General features: G+C 35.0%; 1 protein-coding gene across 1 annotated transcript in view; it reads right to left on the bottom strand.

Annotated features, from left to right (window-relative positions):
- Sema1a (semaphorin 1a) overlaps positions 1-17,715 on the bottom strand; it is a 1,121,749-nt gene that overhangs the window by 115,895 nt on the left and 988,139 nt on the right. The window contains exon 7 of the mRNA XM_069822411.1: positions 15,967-16,055. Within this exon, the coding sequence (XP_069678512.1) occupies positions 15,967-16,055 (89 nt within the window). The remainder of the gene's footprint in view (positions 1-15,966; positions 16,056-17,715) is intronic.

Raw genomic sequence — 17,715 nt, 5'->3', positions numbered from 1 at the left:
ATCAATTTCATGAAGTGTTATTGAATGTCATGAATTCACCTACAGAATAGAAGGTGTGAGAAATTAGGTACTTCTGTAATTTGGCCCCAAGTAATTTTATGTTTTGAGTTTCATTTTTTTTATATCGATAGGGAGGCTATTAAAAATTTTTACTGTCATATAACGCACTCCTTTTTGATAGCACGATAGCCTTGCCGATGGAATATGAAAATCATTTTTTTGACGTGTATTTATGCTATGAACAGTTGAATTAGTCACAAAGTTTCACGATTACATGCGAGGAACATTATTAATGAAAAGATATACTTACAAGCCATGGGCATTATTTGTAGTTTTTTGAAAATAGTCCTGCACGATTCCCTAGATTTGGCACCTACTATTATTCTAATTACTCTTTTTTGTAATAAAAATATACTGTTACTATCTGTGGAATTTCCCCAGAATATTATTCCAAAACTCATTACCGAGTGGAAGTATGCAAAGTATATTGTTTTTAAGGTATTGATATTACTATCTTTTGCATAGATCTAATAGAAAAACAAGCTGAATTTAGTTTGGGGGTAATTTCTTTAATGCGATTTTTTCAATTTAACACATTGATTTTTAAGCCAAGAAATTTAGTTGTTGTTATTTCTAATAGCGATCTATTGTTAATTATTGCGCTACAAATTTGCGAAGTTGAATTTGGACAGGATTTAAATTGAATTATGTTATATCAAGGGAAGTCAGAAAAGGCAGAAAACCTATTGAATCCGTTAGCAAAAGGTATTCTTCAGGACTTGGCTGAATATAATAAACATTTTATTATTATTTTAAGTTTAATTTATCTTCTCAACTACAAGTTATTCACACGCTTTGATAGAGTAGTGGTGGAATTAAAATGCCATAATTATTGTTGTGTAAGTTGTGTGCTTTTACTTTAGCACAATGTTTATTTATTTGATATATTTTTACTGGCAGAGTTAAGGCTATAAAGTATTCTCATCTACTCAACCAATACAAAAATACAAAGCAAATATAGGTAACAGCGATACAGAAAACAACAGAATAATAACAATAATAATAATAATAGTGAGAGCAAAATGAAGGTAAGTTTAATTACATGTAATTCTAAGAATTAAACAATTACAATTTATTTATTTATTTATTTATTTATTTATTCTGGTGTAGTTAAGGCCATCAGGCCTTCTCCTCCACACCACCAGAAATACAAATACAATAACAGAAATAAAAAGAAAAAAAAAACACTATAAACAAAGTAAAGTCACACAAAAATATACACAGGTTGCAGTCACACAAACTTTAAATGAGTGATTAAGTATAATTAATTGTATCCTAACTAATTAACTAACATATACAAGAAACTTGCGATTTTAATCTAGAGTAAAAACCACAAATCAACACTTCTAGCAATACCTAAAAAGCATTAAATAAGACAAAATTTTCCAATTTAATTTTGAATTGTGATAAAGTCCGGCAGTCCATGACGTCATTAGGTAACGAATTCCAGAAGCGAGGTTTTTGTACAGTATAATAAGATGAGTATAAAGACGTTCTATGATGAGGGATAGAAAGAAGTGCTTGATGTCTGTTTCGAAGAGTTGTAAGAAATTGAAAGCGCGATAAGAGATAATTCGGAGTAGAAGTATGCATGATTTTAAACAGAAGAGACAGTGAATGTATTGTTCTTCGTTCCTTCAGACGCACCCATGAAAGTAACTGGATGGAAGGTGTTATATGGTCAAATTTACGAGTATTGCAGATGAATCGTATGCACACATTATGAACACGTTGTAGTCTCTCAGATAAGAGTGAACTTACATTAGTTAGTAAGGAATCGCAATAATCAAAATGGGGCATTACAAGCGTCTGAATAAGATTCTTTTTTAGGCAAAGTGGTAGAAATTCGTTCATATGAAACAAGGAGTGAAGCTGAGAAAATATTTTTTTTTTTTTTTTGTTTAGTGTTAAAAGAGAAAATTTGAATCAAAGAAATAATGAATGGAAATTGACATATTAAACATATAAATCATATTCTGACAGTCCATTATAATATGGAGTGGGGAGTTCCAATGACGAGAAATTGAAATAGTGAATGATGAAGAGTATCGAGAAGTGTTATGATGAGGTATACTCAATGTACCGGTGATCTGAGATCGAGTATTTTGGTTATGGTTGGAACATAAATAAACAAGACGAGACAAGAGATAACTTGGGGCTCAGGTGCGCAGTACAAACAAAAGGAAGGCGAGATGTAGGCAGGCCAAGGAAGCGATGAATTGAAGTCGCAAGAGATCTAATGACGTAATCCGATGATGATGATGATGATGATGAGGACAGCATCACAATACTCTCTCCCACGAGTGAAAAAAAGGATATTTCGAATACAAGCATGTAAATTGTGATATATGTTTGCAAAACTAACATAAACTGAATTATTAATATTAATTTGAATTTGATTGGATGCCGTTGGCCGTAAACTATTATGACGTGTTTTATACAGAATAAACAATGGACTGACTGACATTCCTATTCGGTTGATTGCTTATGCACAGTGTTGCAATGGGGTGGAGAAGCAAATTAGCTTTTTTATTAACACATGAACCTAGAAGAGAAATACCATATTAACTGAAACTAACCCAACCTGAATGTTATTTAATGGATACTACAGTATATATGATATAAGTACCTGGTAGCAGATGGCTTTCTCCAAAACACGGGCACAACTGAATCTCGAACACATTCTGTGACATTTTTTGTAGACAAAGCGGTGAAGATGTAGGTATTTTTTTAAATGCTTTCGTGGAATTGCTTGTTGAACACATGTCAGGTTGCACAACTTCACCTTAACCCATGACATATAGTAAATATTGTAACTATGCTGTTGTAAAATTCAAAATTAATATGTAATGTATTTATTATTATTATTATTATTATTATTATTATTACTGCTATTATTATTATTATTATTATTATTATTATTATTATTATTGTCAGTTATCAATATCATCATTGCTGTCTCTGTTTTCTTTCTTTTTTCTTGTATTAGCTCGATGAGAGCTCTATAGTGTTCTTTTGACCCTGTTGACCCTCTATAGGGCTTTAACTTAATTTGTATTATTTTCATCAGTGTTTGTATTTCTTTTTTGTATTTATATGTGCTATCTGGTAGGATGGAAGAGAAGGCCTTATGGCCTTAATCCTGTCAGATTAAATAAATAAATTAATATTATTAAATTATTATCTCTTTTCTTTTCGTAATTTATTGTTCAATTTTAAAAAGCATAAATCAGTTTAGGAGCCATCAGCGATTTGGGTATAGTGTTCCCAAATGAATGGAATACGTACTTTGAGAATACTTAGAGAGTACTCAAGGAATATATATATATATATATATATATATATATATATATATATATATATATGATAGCCTATATATGATATGCCCTTGCTATTGGTATTAAATGATTCAATAAGTAATACACCAGATTTTTTTCCCGGCCGCATTTAATTGAAGAAGAATAAAATTTTATACGCATCTTCAAATTTCCTTTCATAACTCCATATAGTTTAATCATTTTCCGTTAGATGGCAGTGAGGCAATTAGTGTTCAAAATGGCGACTGCACATGAAGTACTGTACTCCAACCACGAGAAAGTCTCGGGGGAATGAGACGCAGCGGGGTAATGCTGTGAATGAATGTTGATGTCATAAGATATCATAAGGTCACACACGTGGGTGCTCGTATCTCTATTGGCTAACTCTCAAAGCACAAACGATAACACTGATACACACATACTTATACTACCCTAGTTACAAAATCAGATCACTGTTAATCTCCTGGTTTTTTATCCCTCCATACAGGAAATAACATATGCAAGAGAGCGCATGGTTTTTAAACTGACGTTATAAAGGTAATATTATCTGTCTACTTCGCTTCAATAGATGACGCAATAGTAAGCACATTCCTTTCACGGCTAATCTCCTGGTTGGAGAACAGTACGTGCAAAGCAGAGAGATGTGATTGCATTTCTTTTTGCGAAGAAGAAGGCCATTTTCAAACATTCACAGGGGCTTAAAAAATCTAGGGAGATAACTTACAAATGGCTGTTAAGAAACCCGAAGGTTCATTCCCGCCCTCACATAAGCCCACCATCGGTCCATATCCTGTGCAAAATTAATCCAGTCTCTATTATCATATCCAATCTCCATCAAATACATTTTAATATTATCCTCCCATCTACGTCTCGGACTCCCCAAAGATCTTTTTGTCTCCGACCTCCCAACAAATACTCTATATGCATTTCTGGATTCGCCCTTACGTGCTACATGCCCTGCCCATCTCAAACGTCTAGATTTAATGTTCCTAATCATATCAGGTGAAGAATACAATGCGTGTAGTTCTGCATTGTGTAACTTTCTCCATTCTCCTCCAACTTCATCCCCCTTAACCCCAAATATTTTGCTAAGAAACTTTTTCTCAAACACCCTTAATTTCTGTTCCTCTCTCAAAGTGAGAGTCCAAGTTTCGCAACCATACAGAACAACCGGTAATATAACTGTTTTGTAAATTCCAACTTCAAGATTTTTTGACAGCAGACTAGATGACAAAAGCTTCTCAACCAAATAATAACTGGCATTTCCCATATTTATTCTGCGTTTAATTTGCTCCCGAGTGTCATTTATATATTTGTTACTGTTGCTCCAAGATATTTGAATTTTTCCACCTCTTCAAAAGATAAATTTCCAATTTTTATATTTCCATTTCGTACAATCTTCTGGTCACGAGACATAATCATATACTTTATCTTTTCAGAATTTACTTCCAAACCTATCGCTTTACTTGCATCAAGTAAAATTTCCGTGTTTTCCCTAATCGTTTGTGAATTTTGTCCTAAAATTTTCATGTTATCCGCATAGACAAGCCGCTGATGTAACCCGTTCAATTCCAAATTCTCTCTGTTATCATGAACTTTCCTAATGGCATATTCTAGAGCAACGTTAAAAAGTAAAAGTGATCTACGGAGATAACAAGACAAAAAGTATAATAAACTAATATGCATCAGAAAATATTCAGGCTATTTCTACTATATATTTCAAAATAAAGTCACTCGAAATACGGTTTGAATATTAGATTAAAATTTATGAAATGAAATAGGGTTTGAGTATTAAATTAAAAAAAATGTACATAAAAATAATATCAATGCAAAACATATTATACTTGGATTACTTACCATTTCCAAGAAAATTCCACTACCTGATTTAAACAAAATGGGAAATCCAACTAACTTCAATCATTCCCATGCCTGCCAAGAGTACAGCGCACAGGAAAACGTGGCTTCACCAAAAAATGTATTAATACACAGTTTTCGATCACCTATCACAACTATGGATTTGTGGTCAAAACATGGATTTCGTTTTGAATATTCTATCATATCACAATACTAGAGAGGGAAAATATTTATTTTGCTGGGCTATTTAGTTTTCCGATATGTTTGTACATTGACATAAAACATATAGGGGAGAGTCGGGTAGTATCGGACATCGGGTAATATCGGACAGTGAGTTTCTTTCATCTACCACAGGATGATAGTACCTGATTAACATGGTTACGTTTCTGTGATGTCGCATAAAGAAACGTAACCATGTCATTCAGGTACTACCATATGATGGTAGATGAAAGAAACGCACTGTCCGATACTACCCGATGTCCGATACTACCCGACTCTCCCCTAGTTGTTTTCATAGCTAATCGAAAACTTTTGACCGGTATTTATGTGACATCCAATAAATATACCTTTAGGGTACTTTGAATTAAAATTTTATAAAAAATAAACATTTCTCCTGAAAAACACTAATTCCAAATAAATTCGTGCTAAAACCAAAAACTTCACGTACACACAAAATGTCGCGTTATTTCGCTAGTTTAAACTTACGATATTTTGATCTGGAAGGGCTTGAAACATGAGTATCCCTCATGTTATTAATTTAGAAATCTTCTCACTATTCGTGAGCTGCCACAAGGGACAAAGAGTACTTAACCATATAAATGTTCACAAGTTCAGTGAACCATTAATTTTGTTTTGACAATGAAACTCCTACAAGTACATAGCTGCAAATACATTTTGTGATTGGTGGAAATATACCTAGTTTTAGAGAGGCAAGTGTTACAAAAAAGTAAAGAATGCTAATGAACTTGGTTTCATTTCGAATATAGGTGATGCTTCAGGAGAGCAATTGATCCTTTCAATGCATCTAAAGTTACAATCGGAATAATAGATGTAGGTATTCCAAGCCTCTTAAACACATCTTTCATAAAGAGATTAGCGGTACCTCTTGCTCCAACCAGAAATCCGATTACTTCAAGCTCTTCTAGCTGGTACTTTTGGAGGTAATATGGAATGGTAGGATTGTAGATATTCTTTTTTTCCTTATCCACTTCTGCTGGCTGTTCCTCATTCGTTTCGAAACGCACAGTGGGATCAATTATGAATCAGATCTTGTAGATTCCTTGAAAGCTATTATATCTATGCGCCGTGTACTGCCAGTGACGGAGAGACCATGTACTTCTTCAAAGGTGTTGTAATCGGCATCTTTAAGGGCAGTGGCTATAATTGATCGTACTTGGTGCATTTTTTTTTTAGTTCTGGGAAAATTTACTTTCATGGTTTTGGCATGAGGGAGACGCTTCTATCAGCTGAAAAACTGTATTCCGTGAATCCGTGGTTTGCGAAAACTACGTATATCTAATAATTAACCATAATCGATGTAGCATAAGAACGAGTTCCATCTTTATAAGAATAACTCGTAACTGACAACAATCGTCGAGCTAGGTGCATGACTTCGGAACTCGTGACCTTTGCACTACTTCGAGATACGGGCACAGTGGGCGTCAGAATTTCCAGATTGATAGCCGGCATTTTATAAGATTATACCCACACGAAGTGGCAATTTTCTTAAATATGGCACTAGCGATTTCGATAAGTTTTACCTTGTTTGTAAAAATGGTTAATCTCAAATATTATTAAGACGTAGATAATATATTATGCTTAAAATCTGCATGTCGTGAGAACACTGACTTATCAGTCCTGCCAAAACATGTGAGCAATTAAGCGCGGTTTAATCTATCAACATTTTGGACTGACGTAAAGGTCTACGTCGAGATCACATTCAGATCTTTTTCAACCTAGATCAGCGCGAAAATGTTGTGGAAGTTTCGGTAGCACGACACCAGACTTCTACTTAAAGAAAAGGGAAAGTAATCGATGTAATGAAAGTGGCACATATCTTCTCTCTGTACTTTTCAAGACTTTTGCAACAAAGAATTTCTTTTATCACTCTGTGAATGACAATCACATATTACACGGGTTAATCCATTTGGCATGTTCCGCCTCCAGGAATGCTACGTCTCATCTCTCCATTGCTTTCTGAGTCGAACCAAATTTTCTTCACCCGCAGATTTGTAATTATATATTTTTGTAGAAGGATACAATTTTGAGCTATTGTCACAAGATGTTCATACTATTCCTAAATCCGTACAAATTTAATAAACCTAGACAAACTCTATTTTTCTGATCGAATATCTATATTCTTCTTGTGATTTGTTAGTCTTATCCGCTAATGATCTTAAATTTTAATTTCGTTCGCTTACATTCTATTACTTTGGTGTTCAGTAAGTATCCAGTTTTGAGCTCAGTGGAGTAATATAGAGGTGGCCATTGGCTTTTAAATAGTCATGTTTCTATTCCTACTCCTATCAATGAAATGCGTTTTGTAAGGAAAATACAGCACGAAAAGAAATGAGAAAAATAGCGGGAAAAGAAGAGCAATATAAAGTAGATAATATAGCGGGAAAGGAAGAAAATGAATATAAAGAAAACATGTAGCAGGAAAAGAATAAGGAATAGAAAGAGTAAAATATAGCAGGAAAAGAGTAAGAAGGAATAAAAAGAGGAAAATGTAGCTGGAAAAGAATATGACAGAATACAAATGGAAAATGCAGCCGGAAAAGAAAGAGTAATAGGGAAACAGATAGCGGGAAAAGGGGAAGTGGAAGTAGAAAGAGGAAGCTGGAGTAAAAGGAGAAAAATATAGTGGGAAAACAAGGACTAGAAAGAGAAAAACACAGCGAAAAAAGAAGGAACAAAAAGAGGAAAATATAGCGGGAAAACAGAAAGTTGGAATAGGAAGATGAAAATATAACGGGGAAGTAGGAAGTTGGAATGGAAAGAGGAAAATATAACGGGAAAGCAGGACTTTGGAAATATAGCGGGAAAGCAGGAAGTTCGAATAGAAAGATGAAAATATAACGGGAAAGCAGGAAGTTGGAATAGAAAGATGAAAATGTAATGGGAAAGCAGAACTGTAAATATAGCGTTAAAGCAGAAAATTGGAATAGAAAGTTGAAAATATAACGGGAAAGTAGGAAGTTGGAATAGAAAGATGAAAATATAACGGGAAAGCAGGACTTTGGAAATATAGCGGGAAAGCAGAAAGTTGGAATAGAAAGAGAAAAATATAACGGGGAAGTAGGAAGTTGGAATGGAAAGAGGAAAATATAACGTTAAAGCAGGAAGTTGGAATAGAAAGATGAAAATGTAACGGGAAAGCAGGACTTGGGAAATACAGCGGGAAAGCAGGAAGTTGGAATAGAAAGAGAAAAATATAACGGGGAAGTAGGAAGTTGGAATGGAAAGAGGAAAATATAACGTTAAAGCAGGAAGTTGGAATAGAAAGATGAAAATGTAACGGGAAAGCAGGACTTTGGAAATATAGCGTTAAAGTAGGAAGTTGGAATAGAAAGATGAAAATGTAACGGGAAAGCAGGACTTGGGAAATACAGCGAGAAAGCAGGAAGTTGGAATAGGAGGAGAAAAATATAACGGGGAAGTAGGAAGTTGTAATGGAAAGAGGAAAATATAACATTAAAGCAGGAAGTTGGAATAGAAAGATGAAAATGTAACGGGAAAGCAGGACTTTGGAAATATAGCGGCAAAGCAGGAAGTTGGAATAGAAAGATGAAAATGTAAGGGGAAAGCAGGAAGTTGGAATAGAAAGAAGAAAATATAACGGGAAAGCAGGACTTTGGAAATATAGCGGGAAAGCAGGAAGTTGCAATAGAAAGAGAAAAATATAACGGGGAAGTAGGAAGTTGGAATGGAAAGAGGAAAATATAACGTTAAAGCAGGAAGTTGGAATAGGAAGATGAAAATGTAACGGGAAAGCAGGACTGAAAATATAGCGTTAAAGCAGGAAGTTGGAATAGAAAGATGAAAATGTAACGGGAAAGGAGGACTTGGGAAATACAGCGGGAAAGCAGGAAGTTGGAATAGAAGGAGAAAAATATAACGGGGAAGTAGGAAGTTGGAATGGAAAGAGGAAAATATAACGTTAAAGCAGGAAGTTGGAATAGAAAGATGAAAATGTAACGGGAAAGCAGAACTTTGGAAATATAGCGTTAAAGCAGGAAGATGGAATAGAAAGATGAAAATATAAGGGGAAAGCAGGAAGTTGGAATAGAAAGATGAAAATATAACGGGAAAGCAGGACTTTGGAAATACAGCGGGAAAGCAGGAAGTTGCAATAGAAAGAGAAAAATATAACGGGGAAGTAGGAAGTTGGAATGGAAAGAGGAAAATATAACGTTAAAGCAGGAAGTTGGAATAGAAAGATGAAAATGTAACGGGAAAGCAGGACTTTGGAAATATAGCGTTAAAGCAGGAAGTTGGAATAGAAAGATGAAAATGCAACGGGAAAGCAGGACTTTGGAAATATAGCGTTAAAGCAGGAAGTTGAAATAGAAAGATGAAAATGCAACGGGAAAGCAGGACTTTGGAAATATAGCGTTACAGCAGGAAGTTGGAATAGAAAGATGAAAATGTAACGGGAAAGCAGGACTTGGGAAATATAGCGTTAAAGCAGGAAGTTGGAATAGAAAGATGAAAATGTAACGGGAAAGCAGGACTTGGGAAATATAGCGTTAAAGCAGGAAGTTGGAATAGAAAGATGAAAATGTAACGGGAAAGCAGGACTTGGGAAATATAGCGTTAAAGCAGGAAGTTGGAATAGAAAGATGAAAATGTAACGGGAAAGCAGGACTTTGGAAATATAGCGTTAAAGCAGGAAGTTGGAATAGAAAGATGAAAATGTAACGGGAAAGCAGGACTTTGGAAATATAGCGTTAAAGCAGGAAGTTGGAATAGAAAGATGAAAATGTAACGGGAAAGCAGGACTTTGGAAATATAGCGTTAAAGCAGGAAGTTGGAATAGAAAGATGAAAATGTAACGGGAAAGCAGGACTTGGGAAATACAGCGGGAAAGCAGGAAGTTGGAATAGAAGGAGAAAAATATAACGGGGAAGTAGGAAGTTGGAATGGAAAGAGGAAAATATAACGTTAAAGCAGGAAGTTGGAATAGAAAGATGAAAATGTAACGGGAAAGCAGGACTTTGGAAATATAGCGGGAAAGCAGGAAGTTGGACTAGAAAGAGAAAATATAACGGGAAAGTAGGAAGTTGGAATGGAAAGAGGAAAATATAACGGGAAAAGAATAAAAACATAAAAGGAAGGGGATTGAGGGAAAACGAATGAGCAAAAAATTAAAGGAAAAGTTGGAACACAAGGTGGAAGGGAAATAGAATTATGGGAAGGACGGGAAATGAGGCGAAAGAGGACACAGACGGGCAAGAGGCGCATCCTGGGGTTTTGTGATGAAACGTATGGAAATCAAGCCCCGTCCAATGTTCGAATGTCCCCCAGTGTGGATTGGAGGATCTTGAGAGTGAAGCACCGGGGGGAGGGGATTGGATATGTTTGCACTGGGATTCATATTCACGTCTCGGCTCTATACGCGAGCGGATAAACTTTAGCTCGCGGTTCGGAAGTGGTTCTCGAGAGATTTTGACCATTCCGTTAAGGATGAGAGATCTTAGCTGCAAGTTCTGCAAACAACTCTCCATACGCATAACTGATACGGACAAGTTATAACTTGATACAAGTCTCGAATCGCAGGAAGCGAAGCGAGTTCGGCTAATGAAAAGTGTGCGGAGTCTTGTCCTAGAGCGGGGACGCCAGCACTCAGGCTCCGGGCGTGCTTTCAAGGAGTACACTTATCACATCCCTTGAGGGTTATTCCTGAGTAGCAAGATAAACTACCTGGAAATGCACGTAGGTCTTAATGAGGCCCAAACTTCAGCATGTTTAGAGCAAATAAATTATTAAGAATGCAGTAGATGTTTCGAAGATGACAAATTTTCCCTCGTGTTTTATTAGTTTTTCAACAATAAGAAAATAACTGAAACAAATACCTTGCGTGACAGCCCATGGAGGGACAAGGCCTATCAGCGGACGTGTGCTACACGTGAGACATGCCCTAATTTCATGAGCGACATGTAGGTTAAGGTAGTAGTTCTCAATCGCGGGACCTTGGGGGTCTGCAGAGCAGTTAATGGGGGCCGTGAACAAGCAAATAAAATAATCTATATATATATATATATATATATATATATATATATATATATATATAATTTGAACTGGTAATGGAAATTACGGGAAAACGGCTGAACAGATTTTAATGAGTGACCTCTCATTTTCATGCCTGGCATCCAAAGTTTTTCGGAAAAATAGTAAATTTCAGTGAAATGCCAATTTTCCTACATTATTTTCCTGTTTTCCAAAATCCATCTGTTGTCAGTTTTGAGAACTAATTTTATTCAATCACGGCCGACTTGATTGAATTTCAGAACAAAACACACACTACAATAAACAACAGGCTATTACACGATGGCCATGACCTGCAGGATTGCCGACATATTCAGAGCTCAATTCAATTTGTTATTAAAAACTGATTCTGCAAAGTATAATTTTCTGAGTACAGCTGTGTATTGGATATTCAAATCTACGAAACTTGAGGTGGTTTGATGACATTATTACCATTAGAAATGAAATATTATTATAGTTAATATCATGATGCATCTATTTTTTCATTAATTGTACATAATATTGATGCTATATTGATGACATGAAAGTGAAACGTTTTGTGGTTATGTAAGTAAATGTAGAGAATATCTTAATTTAGATCTTCATTTCTATACTTTACTGAGTGGCTGCTATATATAATTACAAAACTTAAGTAAGATAATAATATTGTTATTAAAAATCAAATATTTTTATACTTTGGGTCTTTTTCATATACTTAATGGCGGTGTAGTGTAGATATTGATATGTGTCATTGTCTTCAGTATTGGCTCGAGAGAGCGCAAAAATTACAGTTCCTAAGGAAAGATCAAAAGGTATTACTTACTGATAAAATAAGAGGCCTAGAAAATTATGTAGTCTCCAGATCATTTCAGCAAGATCTCTTGGTAGGATAAAATGATTTTACGCTCTACATTTCAAGTTCTACATGCAGCAGCTATACGAAAATGCTATTGTTCGAAAGCTTAGTAAACCTGATTTTTTTTAACTCTTGCCTACAATCCACCATGACCTGAAATAGCTACTGCTATCGTCCTGACATTGATACTTGCGTTTTCGCGTTGAAACTAAAAAACTGAAGTTGGATATGTTCAAGAAAAAGTATTTGGCCTAAAAAAATCCATTCAGAGGAAATATGTTTCATTATTATGGAAGCAAATAACTATCAAAAAGACAAGTATTCTTCATTGAAAATAAATCTGAAAAATTTTTGTTGTAACGTCTAACGAACTTAGTTTGCAGCAGCATTTGCTGCACAAGCCACTACTCTTATATAATTTGAACTGGTAATGGAAATTACGGGAAAACGCCTGAACGGATTTTAATAAATGATCCTTCATTTTGAAGCTTGGAACCCAAAGTTTTTCAGAAAAATAGTAGTTTTCAGTGAAATGTCAATTTTGCAACATAATTTTCCTATTTTCTAAAATCCAACTGTCGTCACTAACTGCATTTCAAAATAAAACAAAACTCACACTACAGTAAACAATATTACATGAAAGCTATGATCTGCAAGAATGCTGACATATTAGAGCTCAAATGAAATTGGTTATTAAAACCTTCAAGACTTAGTAAAAATAATTTACAATTCTGATTCTGTGGTGTGTACTTTTCTGAGTACAGCTGTGTGTCAGATATTAAAAACTGCAAAACTTATGGTGGTTTGATGACATTATTACAATTAGAAATGAAATATTATTATAGTTAGTGCCATGCTGTGACTATTTTTTATTAATTTAATGCTATATTGGTGATATGAAAGTGAAACGTTTTGGGGTTATATAAGCAGATGTAGAGAATATCTTAAATTAGATCTTGATTTCTATAATTCACTTTTGTGAAACGTTAAAGGCTTTTGAAGGTTTTTTAATCCACATGTTCTCGTCTTTCTGTATGTACTCCTGTTTCAATGAACATTGTTCATAAATTCTGCCTCTTTTTTACTTAACTTTAAACTGAACATAAGTTAACAAACACTGAGAATTGAGCCTGCTGTAAACCACACTCAAAACAACATGAGAACAAACTTATAAAAATGAGAGTATGCTAATTTTTATTCTTACCAAGCATGAGTATATATCCTGTGCAAGATGGACACTTGAGTATATTCTACTATGCTTCCAGGTTATGAGTATGTAATAAAATGGTTCCGGACAATTGGCCACAGAAAATTGGTAACTGGGACAATTGGCCACAGAAAATTGGTAATAGGGACAATTCCCCACAGATAGACAATTCGCCACAGATAGACAATTCGCCACAGATAGACAATTCGCCACAGATAGACAATTCGCCACAGATAGACAATTCGCCACAGATAGACAATTCGCCACAGATAGACAATTCGCCACAAATAGACAATTCGCCACAGATAGACAATTCGCCACAGATAGACAATTCGCCACAGATAGACAATTCGCCACACATAGACAATTCGCCACAAATAGACAATTCGCCACAAATAGACAATTCGCCACAAATAGACAATTCGCCACAGATAGACAATTCGCCACAAATAGACAATTCGCCACAGATAGACAATTCGCCACAAATAGACAATTCGCCACACATAGACAATTCGCCACAAATAGACAATTCGCCACAAATAGACAATTTGCCACAGATAGACAATTTGCCACAAATATAGACAATTTGCTACAGATAGACCAATTTGCCACACTGAGGTACAAAGATATCCATGACTTCCAGAAGCTCTATATTGTGCGAATGGATACAGAAATTAATAGGCTAATTGTAAATTCCACTAAGTATGTGAATTGCTCTGTACATGTAAATTTGGCTTCAAAAATGTCCTGCTAGGTTGTGGCTTCCATCTTCTGATAACGTGACTGTTGGATTACACCCGCCACGCATGTCACAGCGCCAAACAACTCCATTCTTATTTGCTCTAAGTCTCGTGTACATGTAGCCAAGATATATTAATTTGTCAGAGCCTCTTTCTGATTTTGTGAAGCGAATTTCTTCCCCCATAGTTCCTATTTAGTTTACAGCTTCTGGATTTGTCTTGTGTTACCATAGAAATATATTATAAATTGTTGCGAAGTTGAGTATTGCCTTGAATTTTAATGTGTGGCTAATTATTGTCTTTGATACGAATTTCAATTATGTGGCGAATTGTCTTTGATACGAATTTCAATTATGTGGCGAGATGTCTTTGATACGAATTTCAATTATGTGGCGAATTATTTTTGATACGAATTTCAATTATGTGGCGAATTGTCTTTGATACGAATTTAAATTATGTGGCGAATTGTCTTTGATACGAATTTCAATTATGTGGCGAATTGTCTTTGATACGAATTTCAATTATGTGGCGAGTTGTCTTTGATACGAATCTCAATTATGTGGCGAGTTGTCTTTGATACGAATTTTAATTATGTGGCGAGTTGTCTTTGATATGAATTTCAATTATGTGGCGAGTTGTCTTTGATACGAATTTCAATTATGTGGCGAGTTGTCTTTGATACGAATTTCAATTATGTGGTGAGTTGTCTTTGATACGAATTTCAATTATGTGGCGAGTTGTCTTTGATATGAATTTCAATTATGTGGCGAATTGTCTTTGATACGAATTTCAATTATGTGGCGAATTGTCTTTGATACGAATTTCAATTATGTGGCGAATTGTCTTTGATACGAATTTCAATTATGTGGCGAGTTGTCTTTGATACGAATTTCAATTATGTGGCGAATTGTCTTTGATACCAATTTCAATTATGTGGCGAGTTGTCTTTGATACGATTTTCAATTATGTGGCGAGTTGTCTTTGATACGAATTTCAATTATGTGGCGAGTTGCCTCTGTGGCCAATTTTCTGTGGTGATTTGTCCCCAACCCGTAATAAAAATGACTAGGAACTCAAAAGTGTTTATTCTTACAACAAGAGTATTTACTAAAAACCGTCTAGTATATACTATAAACTCATTTTTATTCTTATAACCCATAGTATATTTTTCACTACCATGCGTATACAGTTTTAATCGCTACAGGAACCTCATTTTCTGACTGCCCTCGTATATAACGGCTAAATGCTATTAGGAAACCAGTCTAAAAGAGATTCTTTTGAAAGAGAAACAGATAAGTTGTCACAATTGCTGTTTATTTCGGGGTTTTTCCTCTCCAAACTCTCCCATTTTGTGGTCAGGTTCTTTTGTTACTGCGCAGAGGAATTTATTAGGCAGTTCATATTATGTTAGCTTATCTCATGGAGCGGTGCATGCCGGGAATACAGTACGTGACCAACACAGACTGCTAGCGCGCGCTAGGCGCCATACTTCACTTGGAAATAATTCTATTGAGATGGGAATAGAGTTACAAAGCCGAGGACGTTACCGACATAACAAAGTAGAGATTCTGAAAGAAAATTCACCGGAAGCAAATACACACGCAGTAGGTGTAACAGACAAACGACACACAGGGCAATTTCGTGACCAACTCTACTATTTGATTAAAGCGAAGTTGAGGGACTCACCTTGCCACAGTTGATATATTCCACGGCAGTCTCCCGGAAGAAGAAATAAACGAAGTCACCTTGGTTCATGGAGCTCACAAAATTTGGCGCTGAAACAAACAAAAACATAAACGATTTAGTAACGCCTTAATCATTTGTTTTCTTATGTCCATGTTTTTAATAACGACATGTATTATTCCTGAAATAAAAATAGAAGTAAATCAAATCTTGATTTTCTGTAAAATGATATAAAGGACAATAATAATAATAATAATAATAATAATAATAATAATAATAATAACAATAATAACAATAATAATAATAATGATAATAATAATTCTTTATTTATACTGGCAGAGTTAAGGCGATAGGGCCTTCCCTTACATTCTACCGGGTCACAAAGTATACAAGCAGTTAAAATTTAACGAAAAGTTGAAGAACAGAATACTAACATATTACTTACTTACTTACAAATGGTTTTTAAGGAACCCGAAGGTTCATTGCCGCCCTCACATAAGCCCGCCATCGGTCCCTATCCTGTGGAAGATTAATCCAGTCTCTATCATCATATCCCACCTCCCTCAAATCCATTTTAATATTATCTTCCCATTTACGTCTCGGCCTCCCTAAAGGTCTTTTTCCCTCCTGTCTCCCAACTAACACTCTATATGCATTTCTGGATTCGCTCATACGTGCTACATGCCCTGCCCATCTCAAACGTCTGGATTTAATGTTCCTAATTATGTCAGTTGAAGAATACAATGCGTGCAGTTCTGCGTTGCGTAACTTTCTCCATTCTACTGTAACTTCATCCCGCTTAGCCCCAAATATTTTCATAAGCACCTTATTCTCAAACAACCTTAACCTATGTTCCTCTCTCAGAGTGAGAGTCCAAGTTTCACAACCATACAGAACAACCGGTAATATAACTGTTTTATAAATTCTAACTTTAAGATTTTTGGACAGCAGACTGGATGATAAGAGCTTCTCAACCGAATAATAACACGCATTTCCCATATTTATTCTGCGTTTAATTTCCTCCCGAGTGTCATTTATATTTGTTACTGTTGCTCCAGAAATTTCAATTTTTCCACCTCTTCGAAGGATAAATCTCCAATTTTTATATTTCCATTTCGTACAATATTCTGGTCACGAGACGTAATCATATACTTTGTCTTTTCGGGATTTACTTCCAAACCGATCGCTTTACTTGCTTCAAGTAAAATTTCCGTGTTTTCCCTAATCGTTTAATACTAACATATTAAAAAAATAATAGCATAATAAAATCGCCACTAAACAACATGAAAATCATACCATAATAGAAAAAAGAAAGTAAAATACATTGGAATATAGCAAAAGCAACTCATTCAGTACAAATGGTTAATATGGAAAACGTAAGGTAGAATATAACAAAATGGAATGTAATAAAATAATAATAATAAAAAAGAAAACAAATACGAATATTAAATAAAATTCACAATAAAATGGCTATGCTAATAAATTCATCGGCTGATAAAGAGAACAAAAAGGGGAAAGGAAGGAAAGAAATATATAGCCTATATTTTTACAAAACTATCGCAGAGAAAAGGGCTTATAACTGAAAGGAATCTGAATTGAAAAAGTGCAATTTTAATTTATTTTTGAAACTAGACAATATCCGACAGTCTCTGACATGTTGTGGTAGAGAGTTCCAGAGATGAGCTGCAGAGACGGTGAAAGATGAAGAGTAGAAGGATGTTCTGTGTTAAGGAATGGAGAGTGTGATATGGT

This window comes from Periplaneta americana, chromosome 3 (assembly GCF_040183065.1).
Source record: "Periplaneta americana isolate PAMFEO1 chromosome 3, P.americana_PAMFEO1_priV1, whole genome shotgun sequence".
NCBI lineage: Eukaryota > Metazoa > Arthropoda > Insecta > Blattodea > Blattidae > Periplaneta > Periplaneta americana.
The sequence above is the reverse complement of the archived record's forward strand: the minus strand, read 5'-3'. Positions and strand labels throughout refer to the sequence as shown.